The sequence below is a fragment of the Vulpes vulpes genome, chromosome 5 (genome assembly GCF_048418805.1).
Source record: "Vulpes vulpes isolate BD-2025 chromosome 5, VulVul3, whole genome shotgun sequence".
NCBI classification, from domain to species: Eukaryota; Metazoa; Chordata; class Mammalia; order Carnivora; family Canidae; genus Vulpes; species Vulpes vulpes.
Genome location: NC_132784.1, coordinates 5,720,394 through 5,742,355, shown reverse-complemented (window position 1 = coordinate 5,742,355; position 21,962 = coordinate 5,720,394). Strand labels below are relative to the sequence as shown.

General features: G+C 39.6%; 1 protein-coding gene across 2 annotated transcripts in view; it reads left to right on the top strand.

Annotated features, from left to right (window-relative positions):
• CNTNAP5 (contactin associated protein family member 5) overlaps positions 1 to 20,083 on the top strand; it is a 789,161-nt gene extending 769,078 nt beyond the window's left edge. For both annotated transcript variants that reach the window (XM_026015709.2, XM_072757524.1), the window contains 3 exons: positions 8,208 to 8,426; positions 10,121 to 10,192; positions 12,773 to 20,083. In XM_026015709.2, coding sequence (XP_025871494.1) covers positions 8,208 to 8,426; positions 10,121 to 10,192; positions 12,773 to 12,969 — 488 coding nt within the window. In that variant the 3' untranslated portion in view covers positions 12,970 to 20,083. The remainder of the gene's footprint in view (positions 1 to 8,207; positions 8,427 to 10,120; positions 10,193 to 12,772) is intronic.
• Positions 20,084 to 21,962: the final 1,879 nt, after the last annotated feature.

The following is a 21,962-nucleotide window of genomic DNA, read 5'->3' as shown; positions in this document are numbered from 1 at the left end:
CTAACAGAATAAACAACACAGGTATAAATTAATACACCTGAGTTTGATTCTGACCCCACATCAAATAATCAGTAACCTAGAAGGAACTATTTTTGTTTCTTTGAATCTCAGCTTCCGAATCCCAGTTTTAAAGTCAGAAAAGTGATTTTTCTATGGAAAACAAGCAGAATTGCGATTGGGGGTATGATAGCTAAAGTTTTTTATTTTGGAAATTGTTGCTAAGGTTTAACTGGTTCAGTAGTCACTATCCTACATCCATAGAGGTGCCTGTGCATAATGCACATAACCAAGCAACCCAATTTAAAAATGAAAAATATAGTTCAGGTACTGAGTTGTTCAGTTCAAATAATGAATCTTTAAATGGCAGAACTTTTGTTTACTGAATTGGCCTGGTTATTTTTTAGTCTTTTTGCATCATTAGCATTTATATGTATGCATGTATGTATATATTTTTACTTTAAAGAGTTATGGAAGACCTGTTATGGGCCAGACCCTGTTCCATGCAGACTCATTCAATCATCCAACAGATCTATTTAGCAACCTCTATGTCTGAAATACTATGTTAGAAATTAAGTAGTTAGTGGTAGGCAAATAAGCACACTTTCTTCATAAAACTTGTCGTTTGGAGTGGTGCCTACAAGCTAAACCAATAATCACACATGCACACACACACGCACATATATACACAATTACAAACTTCGAGGAAAGGAGTTAAAAAGGAAATCATCTTGTTTCGGTGCTAGAGACTAAGAGGAGAAATGTGGTCCTTGGTAAGGTATCTAAAGAAGTGCTCACTGACAAAGGGACTTTTAGGCTGATACTCAAGAAAAGGAGGCCGTCATGCAGTGTTTGGGAAATGCTTCCTTGGCCAATGTGTAGGCCCTGACTCTTGCAGCCTATGGGGTCATAATGAACAGGACAGACACTGGGATATATAGCAACAAATGTCCTTGGCTATTCAGACTCCATATGAACAGTGCATTTAGCTCTAGGTAACAGGTGCTGAAATAATGAGGAATCTATTCCATGTGCACTCTTGGCAGCGCTGTACGAAATATTAATGAACCTGGCCGGCCTCATCAAAGAGAGTTCCACATAGTGTGTCCTGAGTGTGAATGTGAAAGTAAAGAAACTATATGCTGATCAATGGCCAGAATGAAGAAGTTTGAAATGTATGTAAATATTCCTGATTAGGCTGCGTTACTGCTCAGATTATGAAACATTTATTTTTTCATTCATTAATTTACTGAACACACAGTCTGTGTGTTGGACACAGTGTCCTAGTTATTGAAGGTGGAAATCTGAAAAGGACAGTTCCCCTGAAAACATGAAGCTTCCAGTCTTGTCAGGGGACAGATTCATAAACATTATTGTGAAATAAATAAGTATCATAGAAGTGGGCAAAATACCTTTCTTGTTTCCTCCCTATCTTTTGAAAATCATATTTTGCTTTGCTTTAAGGCAGAGTTAACTTGATTTTTCAGTGTTTTGGATGTGCTGGACTTTCTCATTTGAGGCCTTATACGATCTTTACTGGAACATTCTGCCCATCCACTCATCCATGATTATTGTCTATTCGTCACTTAAGCATTTATTTAAATACGTTTATTCCAAGCCATCTATTTTTTAAGAGTCTATTTATTTATCTGAGAGAGAGAAAGAGAGAGAGAACCATCAGGGAGAACAGTAGAGGGAGAGCAGGGAGCCTGATGTGGGGTTTGATCCAGGACCTGGGATCATAACGGAAGCCAAAGGCAGACGCCCCGTGGACTGAGCCATCCAGTAGCTCCTGGTAGTTAAGTTTCAGGCTACTTCAGGTTTTTCTTTGTATGATAACCTGTGGTTTCTCCAGATGTTGATAAATAGTATGAGGAGAAATCCTGTTATTCTCCTTGATTGGAAAGGAAAATCTTGGGAAAAGTAAGAGAGAGAACAGCATTTTCCCCTGGTGGGGACATTGTTTGCATTCTCGTTCTACCATTTCTAGGTGATAGCATTCATTCTTTCATTCATTCATTCTGTAGGCATTCCATAACCCACACATAAATTAGTCCCTCCCTTGCTCCTGATGAATCTAATGCAATTGCAACCTAAAAACAAACAAACATACAAACAAAAAAATGAATTAGGGAATGCAGGGCAGCTCTGGTGGCTCAACGGTTTAGCGCGCCGCCTGCGGCCTGGGGTGTGATCCTGGAGACCCGGGATCGAGTCCCATGTCAGGCTTCCTGCATGGAGCCTGCTTCTTCCCTCTGCCTCTCTTTCTCTCTGGGAAAAAAAAATAATAATAATAAATCTTTAAAAAAAAGAATTAGGGAATGCATATGTCTTTACTATAATACAGAATTCAGTATAAAACAAAGTTTGTGCTTTCCTTTGTTTTTGCAACTTATTTCTTCTTAGTTATATAAAAATATCTTTTCTACCTAGGATATGTAGAAAATATCTTTTCTACTTAGGATTTGTTGGTGGAACTTTTTCGGCTGGCAGCATAGCTTAGATAAAGAGTTTGGAATTTCACTTGCAAATCCAAAGCATAATATCACCTCATAACATTCAGAATGGCTAGAATAAAAAAAAAAAAAAGATAAGTAACAAGTGTTGTCAAGGATGTGGAGGAAAGAGAGCCCTCATGCACTATTTGTGGGAATATAAATTGATGCAACCAATATGGAGGGTCCTCAAAAATTTTTAAAAAGTAGAGCTACCATATGATCCAGTAATTGCCCTGCTGGGTATTTCCCCAAAGAAAACTAAAACATTGACTTACAAAGATCTATGCACACCAGTGTTTATTGCAGCAGCATTTACCATAGCCAACATACAGAAGCAAACCACATAATCATGGACAGATGAATGGATAAGGAAAAGACACACACAATAGAATATTACTCAGCCATAGGAGATTGTGTCATGTGCAGCAAGATGGATGGGCCAAGAGGGTATTATACTAAGCAAAATAAGTCAGAGAAAGACAAATAACATATGACTTTATTTATATATGGAATCTTAGAAACAAAACAAATGAACAAACAACCATAAAACCTAAATCAGACCCAAAGATACAGAAAGCAAACTGATGGCTGCCAGAGGGAAATGAGGTGGGGGGATGGGTAAAATAGTGAAGGAGGTTAAGAGGTACAACATTCCAATTATAAAATAAAGAAGTCATGGGGCTGAAAAGTGCAGCATAGACAATGTAGTCAATAATATTTTACGATCATGTGGCAGATGATAACTACACTTGTATTTTGTAATGTACATAATTGTCAATTCACTATATTATATACTTGAAAATACTATACTATTATATATCAACTCAATTTCAGTTACAAATAAAAGGCATTTACGGGTGTCTGTGTGGCTCAGTTGATTAAGCATTGACTCTTGGTTTCAGCTCAGGTCATGATCTCAGGGTCATGAGATGGAGCCCTACCTAGGGCTCTGCACTCGTAGGTGAGTCTACTCTCTCTCTCTCTTTCCTTCTCACTCTGCCTCTCTACCCACTTAAGCTCTAAATATATAAATCAATCAATCAATCTAAAAAAAATTAAAAAGGAATTGACATCAACAATTTAACTTTGTTATCTCTACTTTCTGGTAATAGAAAATAAATCCCAGAAAGGTTAATTTACCCAATAATCCACAGAAAATGGTGGAGACGGAATCAAACCAGATGTTTCCAGCAGAGGGGTTAACTGAACAGGAAGAGTTAAAAAAAAAAAAAAAAGTTTGGCATTTCAAGTTATAACCTCAACTTTAATTGAGCTTCAACTTTGCCATATGATCTTTTTATATTCTTTTAATTTTTCTGAGTACCAGTGTCTCCATCCATAAATTTTGGGTGATAGTAACAGATATCTAGAAGAACCTTGGAGGGGAAAAGAAATAATACTTTGACACAATTGTAGCATAGTTATATGAGAGGTATTTAATAAATGGGGATTATTATTTGCAGCTTTTAAATTATTTTGAGCAAATGAGTACTCCCTACCACATATTAGTTAACAAGGTTATAAGAAGGATAATAATTTGGAGTAATCCTAACATTTTTATTTTTTATTTTGCCTCTCCATATGTGCAAAGATCTGAGAAATGATTCTATCAGACCTCATAGTGGGAGTATTTTCTCCTATCAGGGATTCTTTCCCTCTTCATTTCTTTTCAGAAACATTTCCAAGTTCCCATCTTTATTATATATCTAGAATAAATACACTTTCCTAAACATAAGACTTTATTCAAAACATCTCTTCCTTTAAGGAGAGAATGTCATTTTCTGTCATTTTCCCCTATTTATCCATGTACTTTTTCTTGTATCTGGAGCTTGTATTCCTAGCAGTCACTATAGTGATGTCTTCCAAGGACCTTGACCCTGATAGAGGCTTCTTTCTACCTGGGTTCTGGGAATGAGATCGGGCATTTTTGACTTAGACCCTTAGGGTATGGTGACAATGACATCTTACTTTCCACTGCTTTGAAATCCTACAATGCAAAAACTTCATGCTAGTTTCTGTTCTTCTTTTCCTATCTTCTGCTCTTCTAAATGCTCTGATCTCTAACTTTACCTCTTGAGAACTACCAATCAGTAGTGAATGTGCATTTGGAATTATAGCTGGGTACATTGAATTCTAGTGCCATTTAGCAAGAGTACACAGTCTTCATTAAAGAAAGCTTTTTGGCCTGGGAAATAGTTGCATGACAGTGTCCAAAAAGTCTCTTATGCAACAGTCTTTTGAAGCCCATATTAAGAAATAAATACACAGGGATGTCTGGGTGGCTCAGCAGTTGAGCATCTGCCTTTGGCCCAGGGCGTGATCTGGGAGTTCTGGGATCAAGTCTCACATTGGGCTCCCTGCAGGGAACCTGCTTCTCCCTCTGCCTGTGTATCTGCCTCTCTCTGTGTCTCTCATGAATAAACAAATAAAATCTTAAAAAAAGAGAGAAAGAAATATACATGTAATCCTTTAACGAGTAACAAATATGTACCACTACTATGGCATATGTATTGGAATATTTGGAAAGCAGCAGTTTCCTCTGCATTCCAATGTTCTTTTACATTTAAAGAAGTGTCACCTTACATATCTGTTGAATTCTCATTATCTTTACCTGAAAAATTCTCATGGAATCTCAGATATGCAGTAGTAGGAAGAATAATGATCCACAGAAATACCCAAGTCCTAATCCTCAGAACCTGTGAATATATTTCGTTAAGTGGCAAGAAGGAAATAAGATTGCAAATGAAATCAATGTTACTAATCAGCTAGCTTTAGAATAAAGAGATTATCCTAGAGCGTTTGGGTGAGCCCGCTGTATTCACAAGGTTCCTTAGAATGAAAAAGGGAGTCAACAAAAGAGAATTAGAAGCAAGTGTAACTGTGGAGGAAAGACACAAAGACATGCAACAGAGCTAGCTTTGAAGATATGGGGAGCCATAGGAATGTGGGTGGCTCATGCAGAAGAATGAAGCTAGACCATTCTCTTACACCATACACAAAGATAAAATGGATGAAAGGTCTAAATGTGAGACAAGAATCCATCAAAATCCTAGAGGGAGGGGATTCCTGGGTGGCTCAGTGGTTTAGTGCCTGCCTTCGGCCCAGGGCGTAATCCTGGAGTCTCAGGATTGAGTCCCACATAGGGCTCCCTGCATGACTGTCTCTCTGCCTCTGTCTGTCTGTGTCTCTCATGAATAAATAAATAAAATCTTAAAAAAAAATCCTAGAGGAGAACACAGGCAACACCCTTTTTGAATTTGGCCACAGCAACTTCTTGCAAGATACATCTATGAAGGCAAGGGAAACAAAAGCAAAAATGAACTATTGGGACTTCATCAAGAGAAAAAGCTTCTGCACAGCAAAAGAAACAGTCAGTAAAACCAAAAGACAACCTACAGAATGGGAGAAGATATTGGCAAATGACATATCAGATAACGGGCTAGTAGCCAAGATCTATAAAGAACTTCTTAAACTCAACAGCAAAGAAACAAACAATCCAATCATGAAATGGCAGAAGACATGAACAGAAATTTCACCAAAGAAGACCTACACATGGCCAACAAGTACATGAGAAAATGCTCCGCATCACTTGCCATCAGGGAAATACAAATCAAAACAACGAGAGACCACCTCACGCCAGTGAGAATGGGGAAAATTAACAAGACAGGAAACAACAAATATTGGATGTGGAGAAAGGGGAACCCTTTTGCACTGCTGGTGGGAATGTGAACTGGTGCAGCCACTCTGGAAAACTGTGTGGTAGTTCTGCAAAGAGTTAAAAATAGACCTGCCCTACGACCCAGCAATCGCACTGTTGGGGATTTACCCCAAAGATACAGATGCAATGAAAAGCCAAGACACCTGCACCCCGATGTTTCTAGCAGCAATGTCCACAATAGCCAAACTGTGGAAGGAGCCTCGGTGTCCATCGAAAGATGATGGATAAAGAAGATGTGGTCTATGTATACAGTGGAATATAACTCAGCCATTAGAAATGATGAATGTCCACCATTTGCTTCGATGTGGATGGAACTGGAGGGTATTATGCTGAGTGAAGTAAGTTGATAGAAGAAAGACAAACATTATATGGTTTCATTCATTTGGGGAATATGAAAAATAGTGAAAGGGATTATGGGGGACAGGAGAGAAAATGAGTGGGAAATATCAGTGAGGGTGACAGAACATGAGAGACTCCTAACTCTTGGAAACCAACAAGGGGTAGTGGAAAGGGAGGTGGGCGGGGGTTGGGGGGGTGACTGGGTGACAGGCACTGAGGGGGGCACTTGATGGGATGAGCACTGGGCGTTATACTATATGTTGGCAAATCGAACTCCAATAAAAAATATACAAAAAAAAAAAAAAAAGAATGTGGGTGGCTCATGGGAGCTAGAAAAGGCAAAGAAATGGATTATCCCCTAGAACTTTTAGAAGAAATGCAGCCTTGTCAGCACCTTGATTTTAGTGCAGGGAAACCCACGTCAGACTTCTATAGAATTATAACACAATAAATTTGTGTTGCATTGTTTAACTTAAATTATTTGCATGTGTGGTAATTTGTTACAGTAGCCTCATAAAATGAATACACATGGTTTCTTTACTTTTCCAGTAAGAAGAGAGGGATGATAAACTAGTGAGGTTTATATGGGTATTGAAGGCGGAGAACATAAGGGCAAAACTAGAAAAGGCATTAACAAGAGACATTAGTTTTTCCTTTTCTTCCGTATTCTCATCACATCTTTTCCTACATACTGCCAAAATAATTCTTGCTTGGAGATACATGGAGGCAATCTGATCTTTGTGGATTTGAAATAAATTATAATCTCTGCTGGGTGGAGAGGGAAGTCCTTGCCCTCTTCCAGAAAATAAACAGATTATCACAATTAGATAACCTTTTGAACCATTTAGGTAGGTTGAAACCGTTATACCTTAAGAAAAAAGGAAGCAGCTCATGTGTATTGCAATTTTATGTCACTGTATCTTAGCAATTTGTTCAAATGATCTTTACTAACAGAGAAAGGGGCTACTGAATAATCTGACTACAAAACTTGAAGAAAATAAGACATTAGATCTTGCTGTGAATCATAAATGATTGCCTCTTCACCTTTTACAAGGACTCAAAGATACTTTGGAAAATCAGAAAATCAGTGTTCTCCAACCAGTACCATGAACAGAAGTAAGCAGGTGAAAATCTTGAATAGATGGTCAGTTTATACAGGCCACTTAAAACACTGAACATGAGACACTTATGGAAGGGCTACTTTGACTTCCATTCTCTTTAATCCATTTTTTTTCTCTTTGTGACATTTTTGACTTCAATGTTGTAATGAACACTGTAATGTCCTTGTACTAATTCCCAGCATCCATAGATAAATGGTGATGGGGATAATGCAATACATTTTGTAAAACATCTAGACTGTAGAACAGATTTATTAAGTCTTTGCTACAGTTCATAAAATACATGAATGAAAATTTAGAAGTTTGAAATGTTATCTCAAGGCAAAGATGGCCCTCACGGTTCTCTATGATATGTTGTTGATAAATTGATGCTGATAGTGTGGAGGTAAGGTATGGGAAGAGAGACAGGAGATGATTTCCCTTACTCAACGGACTGCAAGGTAAATTCCGTGATTTTAGACATTATTTAAAGAGGATATGGAACATAGTTTGGAAAACAAACAACTGTAAAACACAGGAGTGTCTTTCATGTTGCAGAGCATCTTGGATTGGATTCTGAAATTGCCAAAGCCAACACCCTGGGTTTTGTTGGATGCCTGTCTTCAGTCCAGTATAACCAGGTAGCACCCCTGAAGGCAGCCCTGCGTCATGCCACCATTGCACCTGTGACTGTCCAAGGGACCCTGATGGAATCCAGCTGTGGCTCCATGGTGGATGTGGATGTGAATACAGTGACCACGGTGCACTCTTCATCAGGTACACAGAATACCCAGGGGGAACTGCCTTCTTTCGATAGCACTACTTTTGATATCTTCAAGAAGTTTCTAGGTTAAAGGCTAGTATTACGCAAGCCCTTACTTTATATGATAGTTAAGAATTATGACTGGTTTCTCATGGTTTTGAATATTATATGTGTTGAATATAATCCCACTTTTAATATGATGAGTAGTTAGAACTCAATGCATGTGTGTATGTATATATATATATATATCTATATATATCATTACAGTTTGAATGACTACTTCTCTGAGGATTGAAGAGTTTAGGGTCAGAGATGGGCAGGCTAGTTGTTGAACTAATATAATTCATGTGATTAAAATCAGCCTTTCATAATAATAAAAAGGCCCCACAGCATTATCATTCAGACATCTTCTCTTATTTTACCACTCCCTAAAACACCTTTTCTGTCTTTCCTTAGTCACCACCATCATGAGTGTCTTGAACTGTACCTGGGATTTGTCTTAATCAAGCATGGTGATCAACTGCCAAATAAGTCATTAATCATGAACAAAGAAAGGGGACTGATTTTTGCTGTTGCCTGCTCATCACCAAGCTTGGTGTTTTCCTGGAAGCAGTGAGGTGTAATAGAAGGAAACAGAATGTGACAGTTGACTAGCCTTGATATGAATTCTAACTCTTATAGAACTTCAGACAAGTTACTAAAGAACTTCAATGTAGGGATTCCTGGGTGTCTTAATGGTTGGGCTTCTGCCTTCGAGTTGTCCCAGAGTCCCAGGATTGAGTCCTGTATCAGGCTCCCTGCAGGGAGCTTGCCTCTCCCTCTGCCTGTGTCTCTGCCTCTCTCTCTTTCTCTCTCTCTCTCTCTCTCTGTGTGTCTCATGAATAAAATAGAAAACATTTTTAAAAACAAACAAAAAAACAAACAAATAACTTCAACCTAATCTCCTATCCATGAAGTGGGAAAAATAATACTTATGTTGTAGGCGTTTTCTGAGGATGAAGGGATGCTGATGTCAGCCAATATTGTATTGAACATTCCACGTGTGCTATATGCGTACATATGGATATCATTCCCCCCTTGTAATACATTTGCAGATTTGTTATTTAAAAATGTCTCTAGTTCAACAAGTGGCAGAGCAAGATTCAGATCCAGGTCTATGTGCCTTCAAATTTAATGATCTTTTTTCTTTGACCATTTATGTTAATGTACATAGTGAAATCCCTCTCCCTGTCATTGAGGGTTTCTTGGGGGTGTTAATCCTCCAGCACTTTTGTCTCTCCCTGTCAATGGGCTCAGAATCCTTGAGCAGCTAAAGAAACCTCTGAAGCAGAGAGCATATGCATGCTTGAGGTAAGAGGCTATTGTAATGAAGAGGGAGAGTCCAACCAGCAGAGAGGGTACCCTAGGTTAGGCTGGGAGGTAAAATGTAGGTGAAAACAGATATGGGTGGGTTCTACCATCCTTTGTTTCAGCCAATTATCTTACAGGTGACATAGAAGCTACTAGTCATGGAACTATGGGGTGGAAGTTTTGTACTTTTGTGTGTATGTTTGTCTGGGTTTCTAAAAAAAAAAAAAAAAGCAAGCTCACAACTGTTTGAGAGCACTTGGTCTAATCCACAGATATGTCATCATCTCAAGTCCATATTGTAGACCTCCTTCCTGTGCTTTGAGTCAGGAGTGAGTGTCATGTCTTTTACTCTTTGCAGATCCCTTTGGGAAGACAGATGAGCGAGAACCACTCACCAATGCAGTTCGAAGTGACTCAGCTGTCATTGGAGGTAAATCATTCCTGTTGCTGAAAACAGAGGGGACATAAATGATTCTGTAGTTGGGAGAGATTTGATTCCTTCCTTAATTATGGCCTCCTAGCACACAGAATCCTGCATGGTCTGCAAGACTGTGAGCCTTTTCATGAATAGCCATGGGTGCTGTATGATTCAAGGCACCCCCTCCCCCTAAGCATCCGCAGCTCCATGGACGCATCCTGCCCTTGATCCATCGGGCAGCTGGCTACCGAGTCAACAGCTGCAACATTTACTTAGCGACAGACAGTGCACTGTGTTCATCTCATCCGGTTGTCAGTTTTCCTAAAGCACAAACAAAGCGCACCAATAAAACATATGGGAAGAAGCCATGTTGGGGCAGACAGATGGGTGAAGCTCCAGTCCTGTTGGTTTTCTCCACCAAGTGATTTGGGTTGGATCTAATGAGCAGGGTGAAGCCCACAGGAATGGAGTTTCAAATCCAGCAGCACATATGGTTACAGATACAGATCTTGTCTGCTCTGCTGTGAGCTCAGCTCTCCCTCCCACCTCCCCTGTCTTTCCATTTTCTCACTGACTGTCGGTCTCACCTCTTTTTATCTTGCCTCAGCCTGGCCACTGCCTCCAGTGACTTTTTTTTTCCCTTCTGGGCTTTGCAACACAGAATGATTCCCAAACCTTGTTTAACGTAAGGTGCCCCTGAAAGACTGAATTCATTGCCATCCAAGAACCATAGCTCTAGCAGGTGCCTGCATCACTGCCTTCTGGCAGGCAAGATGAACTGATCCACACCAGATGGAGTTCTTTTAAAAGTCAGCAGTATCCATTCATTTAGCTTCTATTTAATGAGTCTTAGCTATGGGTCAGGCCCTGTGCTAAGTATAGGAATACATGGTGATAGATGCAGATGCTGCCCGCAGTGAGCCCACAGCCTGGTACAGGAGGGCACTGGTAAACAGAAAACGTTGGAACGGGTGAGTGGTGTTTTGAGGAGGGAGTACAAACGGCTGTGGGTGCACCATTACAATGCAATTGTGAGGAATAAAAACCATAACCTTTCCTTAAGAAGTCCTTAAAATGACTGACCTGAATTTCTGCTTCAGGGGAGAGAGTCCAACTTGATTTTTATTTGGCATTAAGAAACGTAGAAAAGAATGTGCCTGTTTCTCTTCCCACCGTTTCACATTTGACAAGAAGAGAAAAGACTTTTGTGACTGCTGACATTTTCGCACCCAGTAACGTGCTTCTGTGAGTCTCTAAGAGCAGGAAAGGCATCCCAGTCCCTTGGGAAAACTCCTCCAATCCTGAACAGTCTGTGTGCTAAAGGAGTAGAAACTGGTTCTGTACTGTATCTCCTAAAGCTGCGGCCCGATCATAGGAGTCCCTCACTACGATCCAGTTTACTCATGTTGTTAACTTGGGTGGTTTTCCTCTGCCTTGTTCTAAAATAGTCAGGGAGGATGATGTATAATGGTTTTAGAATATTAAAAAAAAAAAAAAAGTAAACCATCTTAATCATGGCCCCAGCTCTGATACAAATCATAAAAAATGTACAGTCAACATATCTAACTCTCAAATGCCCATACCTGTAAATCAAAATGCAAGATGTCCAAAACTATCTTTCTAAAATAAGCATATTTCGCCACCATCCGTTCTACTTAGAAAAACAAAAAGAGCGGCATGTATGCTTTCTTGGGAATACATTTATATTTGAATATCATAAACACACCTCAAAATTTAATGATGGAAAGCCCACATCCACGTATAGATGCATCCTCTCTTTAAGAGTCGCTAGTTTCTACCTTGTCACCCTCTTTTTGCTGACTTTGTTTTTCTCATCCCCAGAGGCTGCTGGCGAAGGTAGGGACAAGACCTTTGAGTCAGCAAGGGCAACTTGCCGAGTAGAAGCAGTAAAATCACATGCAGTCAAAGCAGGCAGAAATCCGACCTAACTGGAAGAAGTTTGCCATTTCAGTTGACTCTGAGCCTCCGGATGATCGAGGCATACTGTTTCTGAACCGTCCCATGTCTAGCAGAGTGCACAGCCGTGAAGAACGCCCTACATGTTTGGGAAGCATTCCATTATTAACAACAACAAAAAAAAATGTTTAGCAAAGCAAACTTATACCAGAAACAAATTTAGATCAGGAGAATATGTACTGAGGCCTGGGATGCTTCACTATGGTTTTCTAGGGTGCTAAAGTAGTTCTAAAATACTCAGTGGTAAGAAGTGACAAATGATTAACCATCACAAATATGCTAATTAAATGAGTCTGTCGCATTCTTTAAATCAGGTCTTGAGGAAATAACTAAGAAATCCTTTGCCAGGCTGAGTCCATATCTAAATGATGACATTCTCCGATTTAGACTGACTTTATTCCTGGCCAGTCTGGAAGAGGAGATTTTTCAGTAACTGAAGACTGAATGAATGCAGTTTAGCTGGTCTTCAGGTCTAAGCATGCAGCAGGGTTTGTTGCTGTTGGTTTTGTCTTGTTTCTTTCTCCTAAGTCCCTTCCCTGTCTAGACTGAATCACCTCTTTTGAGTGGATGATCTGTGATGATTTCCATCTCTCTTTCTTTCCTCTTTATCAACAGGAGTAATAGCGGTGGTGATATTCATCATCTTCTCTATCATCGGCATCATGACCCGGTTCCTTTACCAGCATAAGCAGTCACACCGTACTAACCAGATGAAGGAGAAGGAATACCCAGAAAATTTGGACAGTTCCTTTAGAAATGACATTGACTTGCAAAACACAGTGAGCGAATGTAAGCGGGAATATTTCATCTGAAAAACTGCAGGGTCACCTAATATTCTCTTTTGGGTTGTTGTTATTTTTTTTTCTCCTTTTTCCTCTCTTTTAATTTTGGTCATTCTCCTTTTTCTTATTAGTTTGCCAATTATTTTTGGCACATACCCGTATCAGCCACAGCATCTATGTCCCCTTAACCCAGCCCAGAAGACCAGGCAGCTATGGCCACTGCCTTCCTTTCTGATAAACTTATTGTGATGATGATGATCACTCAAGAGACTGACTTTGCTCCTCTAGATAAAGAAGAGACACATGTGTGCACATGTGCATATTTAGTTCTGTATTTCCAGTTTCCAAGTAAGATGCACTCTTTAGTTCCACAGCTGTTCTGTCTTGCATTAAACCTCAGGCTTGCTTTGAACCTGAGCTCTGTGACTTAGGCTTATGACACTCATCCTTGACATCCTCCCCCATCTCAAGTTCATTCCTACCAGGGAACTCAGGGTAGAGAAAGAAGATGCTAAAGGTCTGGTTCGCTTCAGTGGCACTTTCAAAGGAATAAGAGAGGTTTGTTATGTGTTGATTTTCCTTAGCAAGGGACGCCCATTGCCCTAACTCATCACCTTTTTTTCACTTTGACTCTTATCCCCTGAGTATTTCAAATATAGGATTCCTGACAGTAGTGAGCTATTCCTTTGCTCCTTTCTTACCAGTCTCTCCTGGGGCCGACACTTTAGAACAGCACACAATAGCATAAACCTAGGGGAAGCATGGAAAATAGTAGCTTGAAACTAGGAGGTAAAAAAGGAAGCTGCTAGGAAGTAGATGTTCTATAACTTCAAAAATGCCTCTTCCAATTTTGTAAGAAATGTTAGCTAGGTTATTCCTGGGATTATTATACTGAGGTATATATATATATATACATATATAAGTTGCTGCAGCATAAAGAAATTTAAATAAAAGTCTAAAATAGCACCTGTCCATGAAAGAGTTTAAACCATCTTAACTGAGCTTTAAAAACAAAAACAAAATTTAAGAAAAAATCAAAACTGTGTGGAAGAAGAGAAATACCAAGCAGGGTTCTTCCCTTCCATCATCTACTCACCAAAGATCTGGTGAATAAAGCAAATGCAGATTTCATGTTTTAGGGCAGACACATGATCCACCTCTGTCCATAGAGCCATTCTCTGGAAGGTTTGAGGTGTACTGACTGATGGAGCATATGATTTGTGAAGTGAATCCTCACTGCTTAGTTTCAGAGGAGCCCATAAGTTCTACAGGAGATCACATTTTCAAGTCATCTCACCCTATGTATATAAAGCCCCCTCCCCATCTTTGTGTAGGCATAGACTCCCAGATGAGATGACGGTACGTTTCAGCACCTTTTCCCCTCTGGATAACAAAGCTTCAAAGAAATACAGTCATTGCTTCAAGAGGGCATCTCCAGTTCATTCATGAAGTGGTGGTAAGAATCCTGATGATTTTTTTGCTATGGCAACAGGTCTAGATCTTTGCTTCTGGGCCATCTTGGAGAAAAAGAGAAGGGGAAAACAATATCAATCCTTCAGAATGCTGGGAATGCCGATATAATGATCCACAGATGTGGAAAGTACTTGCCGATTCTCTTTACAAGACAGATTTGGTTTGGGAAACAATTACCACATCGGAGTTTGCCAGCCTTGACAGTTAGCAGACGTTCCATCTTGTTCTTAGAGTGTCTCTCGCCTCTGATTATTTAACACTCCCCTGCGTGGCCAGATTCCCAATGAACAACTCATTAGCTCCATCTCATTTCAAATCCATTTCAGGCTTTTCTTTCAGTGTCTGAGCACATGGGTAAGGATTCATCTTATAATCATATTTCTCAAATTGAGGGTGTTGTTCTAAATATACATTCTCTTCTAAAAACTTTCTGTGGATTCTTAATCACTTCATCATTATATCGTTTTGCTAGTAAACTTATTTAAAGTGGTTCCAACATGAGCATCTTTTTTTTTTTCCTTCTAGCTTTTTAATAAGATGAATGATCCATCAATAAGAGGAAAGGTTTTTAATATTGTTTTCTCCTGCCCTGTCCACCTCTATTTCCCATTTTCATTTTTGAATTTTCTACTTCCATAAAGGCTGTATAAATCAGCCTTTTGCTTGGATACATAGTCCTTTGTCCCCTGAAATAAAAGTCACCATGAAGTGCAATGGGTTTAGCCTGAAGCATCTCCAATAATGAAGTGGAAAGGCAAAGGAAGGTGTGAGTAATAAAACTGGGACCCCTCATTATTCAAGTCTCTGAGAAACGAGGACTATATTTTGCTGACGTGGTGCTAATAGAAGAAATGGAGAACTAGCAAAGGCCAACTCAGAGTACTGGCTTTCCTCATCTACTTATACATGCTCGTAGGTAGTTCTATAGTGTGAAGAATATATGAAGCTCTATCCTTGCCGCATCTACACTGCAGAATCCACCAGCACGCCTCTCCGTGCACGTAGACGATGTACACATATGCACGACGTATCCAGACCTATGAACCAATGCCAAGACCGTGCAATCAGCACATCACTCTTACAAGTAGAGTCTCAGGGCTAAACCAGAATTACTTTTACAGGGTTGGATTATTTCGTAACCCCAGAGAACACTAACTTTCACTAGGTGTATATGGAAATAAGCAAGCTGCTCCCTCCAAAGCAAAACACAATTTCCCCTCAGAATTAAGTGCTAACTCTGCCTGTCTTTCCTCAGTGGTACCAAATCCATGTAGTTTTGTGCAACTGTTTAATTGTGTGAGTGTTTGGATATTTGAGTGATTATAATCTAAAACGAATAGTCTTTGAAAGCATTCTGACCCTCCTTAATCACTGTTTTCTGCTTGGATAATCAAGGTCCCTGACATGCCAGCTGGACCACCATAATCCTCCACTGTAACACTTGGTCCTTGGTAACTGCTGATTACAGAAAGATTTTATGGAGTGTGGTCACTTTATAGCAAAACCAAAAACACCTGTGCAATTTCACATTCTAAGGGGCATTTTTTATCGATGTAATTACCACCAAACAAGCTTATTTATGTAGCAACAGTATATTTGCTTACCCTAAAATATATTAATCACCCACTGCATCACTCATTGTGCATATAGGTTAGACTGCCATGGTCTCTATGAGAATTAATCTAGAGAATTAGACATTTGTCACTTCTCTAGATATACGTTTATGAATAGCTTAGCCTCTTCTATTCACTCTCAACTGCATATGGGAGATTTATTTTAAAGGTCCTGAGACTGAATTTTTAAAACAGTTTCTGTTCTCTTTAGTAATAACAGAGGTGGTATAACCTGACTTCTACGCCACCCCAGGGTAGCAGGAGCAGGATCAGAACAAAAGAAATAAACGTTTTTCTTTCTTTGTTCATCATGACGTATTTACTGAATGCCCGGTGCTCCGAGGGTTATGCTAGATATGGGCTGTACAATAATAAAGTATACCTTGTTCTTGCCCTTGGAAGAGCTCAAAGTCTATCAGGGTGGGTACTTATTGTTGTAACAGGGGTATGCAGAAGGTGCTATAGAATGGAAAGCAAGGTCCAGCACAATCATTTTTGCAGAGCCTTGGCTAGAGACTCAAGCAGATGAATTTCTGGAAATACTCATAATTTTTTTTCTTGCATAGCCCACCTTAACAAGCTGCTTTGTTTCTCTTCCTTAAAGCAAGTATCTACCTATGCAGATATTTTTCTCTAGAGGGAAATAGACTAACTCTTTAGGAACAGCAAGAAAAGATGATCCTTGTCTCTAAAGAACTTTGGAGGAGGGCGAATTCTCTCCATCTTTACTTCGTTTCAGTTTGGGGGATTCTGAAAATCCTTCCCATCAATCAGACCTGATAGTGACGGCTTGGGGACCCTCCCTGGGGTAGAGACAAAAAATCTCCATTTCTACCCCTCTCCTCTTTTATCTGTTCTTTCAGTGCCACGTGTTTATGAGCTTTTGCATCTCATTTGCTCTTCCGGATGACACTTAAGGTGTCTGCTGTCCTTCCGCCCCTCCTAAAACTCTTCTTTGTCCCCATGAACCATTTGACTCTATTTAGAATGATCTCTGAGAACTAAATGAAGTATCTTTGAGTAAGTAACTGACTAAAAGTTGTTGGCCATCTACGTGAGGTCTCACCTCTGTACTCTGGGTGAGTTTTTTTCCAATCCTGAAAGTCACACCTGTCTCTTCTCTGCAGGAAGCTTATTCACTTACAGGAGCCTCACTGGGAGGCTACAGAGTGTCTTTTCCAAGATATTCAAGGAAATAGAAATCGGGCTGTTGAAATCTTTCTTATAAAAGCCTTCACAGTTTGTCTACCAACATCCTAGATTCCTCTGAATTCCCTCATAGCTGCAATCCATCAAATCCACATTGTAATACCAGCTCGCCAAGGGGAATTTGAGACAGTGTGTAGCTCTGCTACTCATTTTTCTTTAACCTAAATGCTTTGACATACTTAGGCTTCAATTGTCCTACAGATCACAAGTGGACCAAATAAATAGAGGTTTCCTTGTTCCTGTAGATGTGAAAGTGGTTAATGGAAGAAAGTGTAAGCAAACCCCAAACTTTCAGAATACCTGGAGGATCACTGAGTGCTATTTCATGTCTCTCATGCAGTTTGAAAATGTTTTCTTTATTTTTATTTTTTGAAAATGTTTCCTTTAAAAGACACATAGTGTACTTGAATTACTTCCACATACTGTTCTTGGTTCCTTGTCAACCTGTACTCTTATACCCGCACCCTTACTTGGTGGGCATTGCAGATTTGGGTGTCCCCAGTTTTCATCTCTGCTTCCACAAATCCTAAATAGTTGATCCTTTTAAAGGGAAAAACAGTGTAAACAGACACATACACAAAGACTTTGTAAAATAGGGCTGTTAGTCAAGCTTTCTTCAGGATGTTCTACATACACATCTGTTTAGTAGGGATAGACAAATTTCCTCTTGAGTTGGCAGTTATTTGAAACCTTCATATAAGGTTTTAATATTGAACTCTTGCTATGTTTGAGTGAGTTTTCTCTTATTTTGCACTAAGGTACTCTGAGGAAGAACAGAAAAGCACATTTTTTTTTAGTGAAATATTGTACTTTGTAAGCTAGTTGTCCGTCTTTTGTAATGTTTATAGACTACAAAGTGGCTGAGCAGACATGAGCAAGGATAAAGGCAAAAGCTGGTGTTGGTGTTTTGACCACACCTGCCAAGAACATGTTGAGGAGGAAGAGGGAATCTGTGGCAACAATTGGTGGCCTCTCAGATGTAGACGGTCATTGTTCCCATCATGGATCAGTGGCAGCAGCTCTTCCCATGCTCTTGGCTCCTAAATCAGGAGTTCCTTCAGTGCATTTGGACCATTGTCTTACACATTAGGGAAAGAGGCAATATCATGGGGTTTACATAAATAATTCATTACCTACCTTTGCATGACACATTTTTTACCCTTCCCAGCCTATTCCAACCACATCTTTTTTTCTTTTAAATTATGTTTATTTCCTCAAGATTTTCCCAGGATGCTTTAGTGCTATCACCACAATGATCTATCCTGACCAGGTTGAACACCCAGATGCAATTTTAAGGAAAAGAAACTGTCAAAAAAAAAAACTCTTTAGGTTCACTATCCCAAATCAAAACTCCCATGAGTGGAAGGCTTGAGGTCCTTAAATCAGTCTACTGGTCCTTCTTTCCCCTTCATTGGTCCTGCCATAGGCATGACACATTATAAAAAGATACGATACTCTCCATTCCTGATAGTGAATACTCCCAGGGACCCACCATCTAACACTATTTGTAAACACTGCCTTTCTTAATCATTCCCAGTGACACAGGGAAAATTTTACAAAATGCCAGTGTAAAATTTAGAGAGTAGTACTAGACCATGACCAAAGATGAATCTAATCGTTTCAGTAATTAAATACTGGTCTTATTTTCATTTGCTTCATGTTCTCCCATGCCTCAGATGCCAGAAGTAGCCTCAGAGGACATGAACAAGGTGCTGGGCATGAAAAAGGAGCATTGTATTACCCTGCAGACTCTTTGGAAGGCACATAAGTAGAAACTTTCAGTGAAACTTTAAAGATAATATTCACAGGCATCTGCCTAGTCATATTTTTCCATTATAGTCAACCCCATCCCAAAGGCTTTACATGAAATATTAACATAGTCTCTTCTATTTGAACGGCAGTGTCAAACTGTGTAACCTTGTCCTGCCTTAAACACTCATGCAAAAAATACCAAACCCTGCTTTAGAGCAACATAGTTATAGGATGAGGAGGACTTTCCATTTAGTGAGATCTAATGCCAAGACTTTTCTCCTTCTGAAGCCAGTAGTTGACAGGCCTTCTGATATTCTGGGCCATCTTGGGTTGTCACTTCCCTCAGTCAACTGGTAGAGGCAAAAAGGGTGCAGGGTTGTTACTGGGAATACACATGCCCGCTGAGGGGGGAACCAGGAGTCTGCCTCCAGGATTTGACAGGTAAGGAGTCAGTAAACATTTTCAGTTAAAAGGCTGGATGGTCAATACTTTAGGCTCTGAAACCAGACAGTCTTGGTTGCACATATTCACTTCTGCTTTTGTAGCAGGAAGTGGGACATACGTGCCATGGCTACATTCCAATAAAACTTTATTTACAAAAACAGGCAACTGGTCATATTTGGCCCATGGACTGCAGTTTGCTGATCTCTGTGACAGAGCGTTATTACCATGTCCATTTCAAATGGGATATCAGTCTCTCTGGCATGCAGTGGCCCTCATTTTTTGAGGAATTAGAAAGAGTGGGAAGATTATTTTTAACAAATAAACAATAAAATGCAAAATAAGCTCTCCCCTCAAAAACTATATGTTGGACTTTTTGTTATGGCAAAAGCACAAAACAGGTCACCTCTCTTTGTAGATCTGCCACAGTCTAGCTTTTCCTTTGGAGCTTCTCATTTTTGTTCTTAAAACAGAATCCCAAGTGATGTTGCCTCGTTCCAAGTCAGTTTTGTAGACCACGTAACATGTCTTAATACACTGTATGGGGAAAAATAAAAGTTAGCCTTAGATTTCTTTGTTTTCTATGGTTACTGTTGTACAGAAGAAAGACTTAAACTGTAAATAATGTATATTTAATAAAGAGAGATTTTGTATGATTTTGTGTGGAAGCTAAATGTGTCTTGCCGTGTTTTCTTGGGTTAATGAAGTGTCAAACAATTAATCCCTTAGCTCCCATTCTCATCCCTTAGACCATTAACTCCCAGAAAACATGACCTGTTCTGTTGCTGGAGAAACATGAAACTCCCACTCCCTGGGTTTATTGATCTCAGCAGGCCTGAAAGTGCTGTCTTGGGCTGTCTCATCACTCAGCTGAATTATACTTGCCTCTGTGTCTGGCTCAAATGTGTACAAGAGCAAGCTCATTGACTTGGTCAAAAGTCACTTCAGGGCTCTGGAGCCATCCTGGTTTCAGCTTCCCACATGAGATCCTGGGCCTCTGTTAAGCCTTTATCAGAGCCCATTTCCAGCAGCCACATTTCTCACCTCACTTTGCCTTCTCTGTCTTTTCAGAGTCCTAAGCCTAACCATACTCTATGTGTTTAAGGTACTAAACATCCATTGTCATGAAACAGAACTCACTTCATATGTTGTTTATTGACATTTCTGTGGATGGGGTAGTTAGTCAACAAATAGACATGAAAAATTGGCAGAGTTTTTAGACAGGAGAGTGACACTGTCAGATTTACCTTTTATAAAATCACATCTAACTTTTCAATGAATAATAGGCCATAGGCAAATATGAAAAGAGAAAAGAATGATTAGGATGCACCACTCCAATAGTGGTTTGGACTAGGGCTGTAGTAGGAAAGACTACCATAGTAGCTGGTCCAGACAAAACCCAGAGGGCTTGCTGATGGACTCAAAGGAGATTGTGAGCAGAAAGAAAGGAATCAAGAATGATTAGAATTTTAGGCTTAAGCAACTGAATGGACAGGAGCAAATAGCTTTGTTTTGGAGAATAGAGGCTGGGAAGTAGGAAGGGTGAATCATGAGTTCAGTTTGGGATTTTTTAAAGTTTGAGATTCTCTAGGCAATAAGTGGAGGTGTTAAGCAGGTATCAATGTATGTGTCTGCCGTTCAGGAGTGTGGTCTAGTCTGGAGAGACATGTGGGAGACATATATATATCCATATGCAAGAGAGAAAGAAAGTCTGGTTGAGAATAACCAGGGCATAACTAGCAAACAGAGCCTGGTCTGTTAGAGGAAAAGAAGGCAGACACTGAGGAAGGAACAAGACCAGGTGAGTAAGTTGGAGCCCAGAGAAACAAGTACTTAACCAAGAGGAAATGAATAGTCCATAAATGCTACTAGAGACTAAGTCAGATGAGAATACACAAACACTACAGGCTTTAGCAAGATTAAAGTACTGAAGACCCTTCTTAAATCCACTTAATGAAGAAGTAAGGAGTAAACATAATTTTTAAGTCAACTGAAGGGATGGAGAAGCTAGAGGACAGCATGGGATAAGGCTCAATGCCATAATTATATGGTAGAAATGCATGGGCTTTGTAGCCAGGCAAACCACCAGGGCTCAAATCCCATAAAGTACCATTATTTAGTTTTGTGACTTGAAATAAATTAACCACCATAATTCTTAGGTTTTGAAGATGTAAATCGGAAAATTAAAAACAAAACCTTTAATGACCCTGAGTATCAAATGAAGTAATACATGCAAACCACTTAGCTGCATACGTGGACAGTAGAGCCCTCCATAAATGCTGTCATTAATTCTCTCTTTATCCTTTCCTAGTGTTTTGAAAACAAATGATACATATCATACATAATTTAATAAAGCCAGGTACAGAAAAGGCAGTCATGCTTTGTTCTGTAAGGAGGCTCAGTAGTAGTTTGCAAGCAGATTGGACTATGAAGAGGTCTTAAGTTCTAGCTCTGGCTCTGCCGTAAATGAACTTTTGAGATGCCCTTTCCCCACAAAAGCAGATACATGATTGTAAATAATGAAACAAATCAATT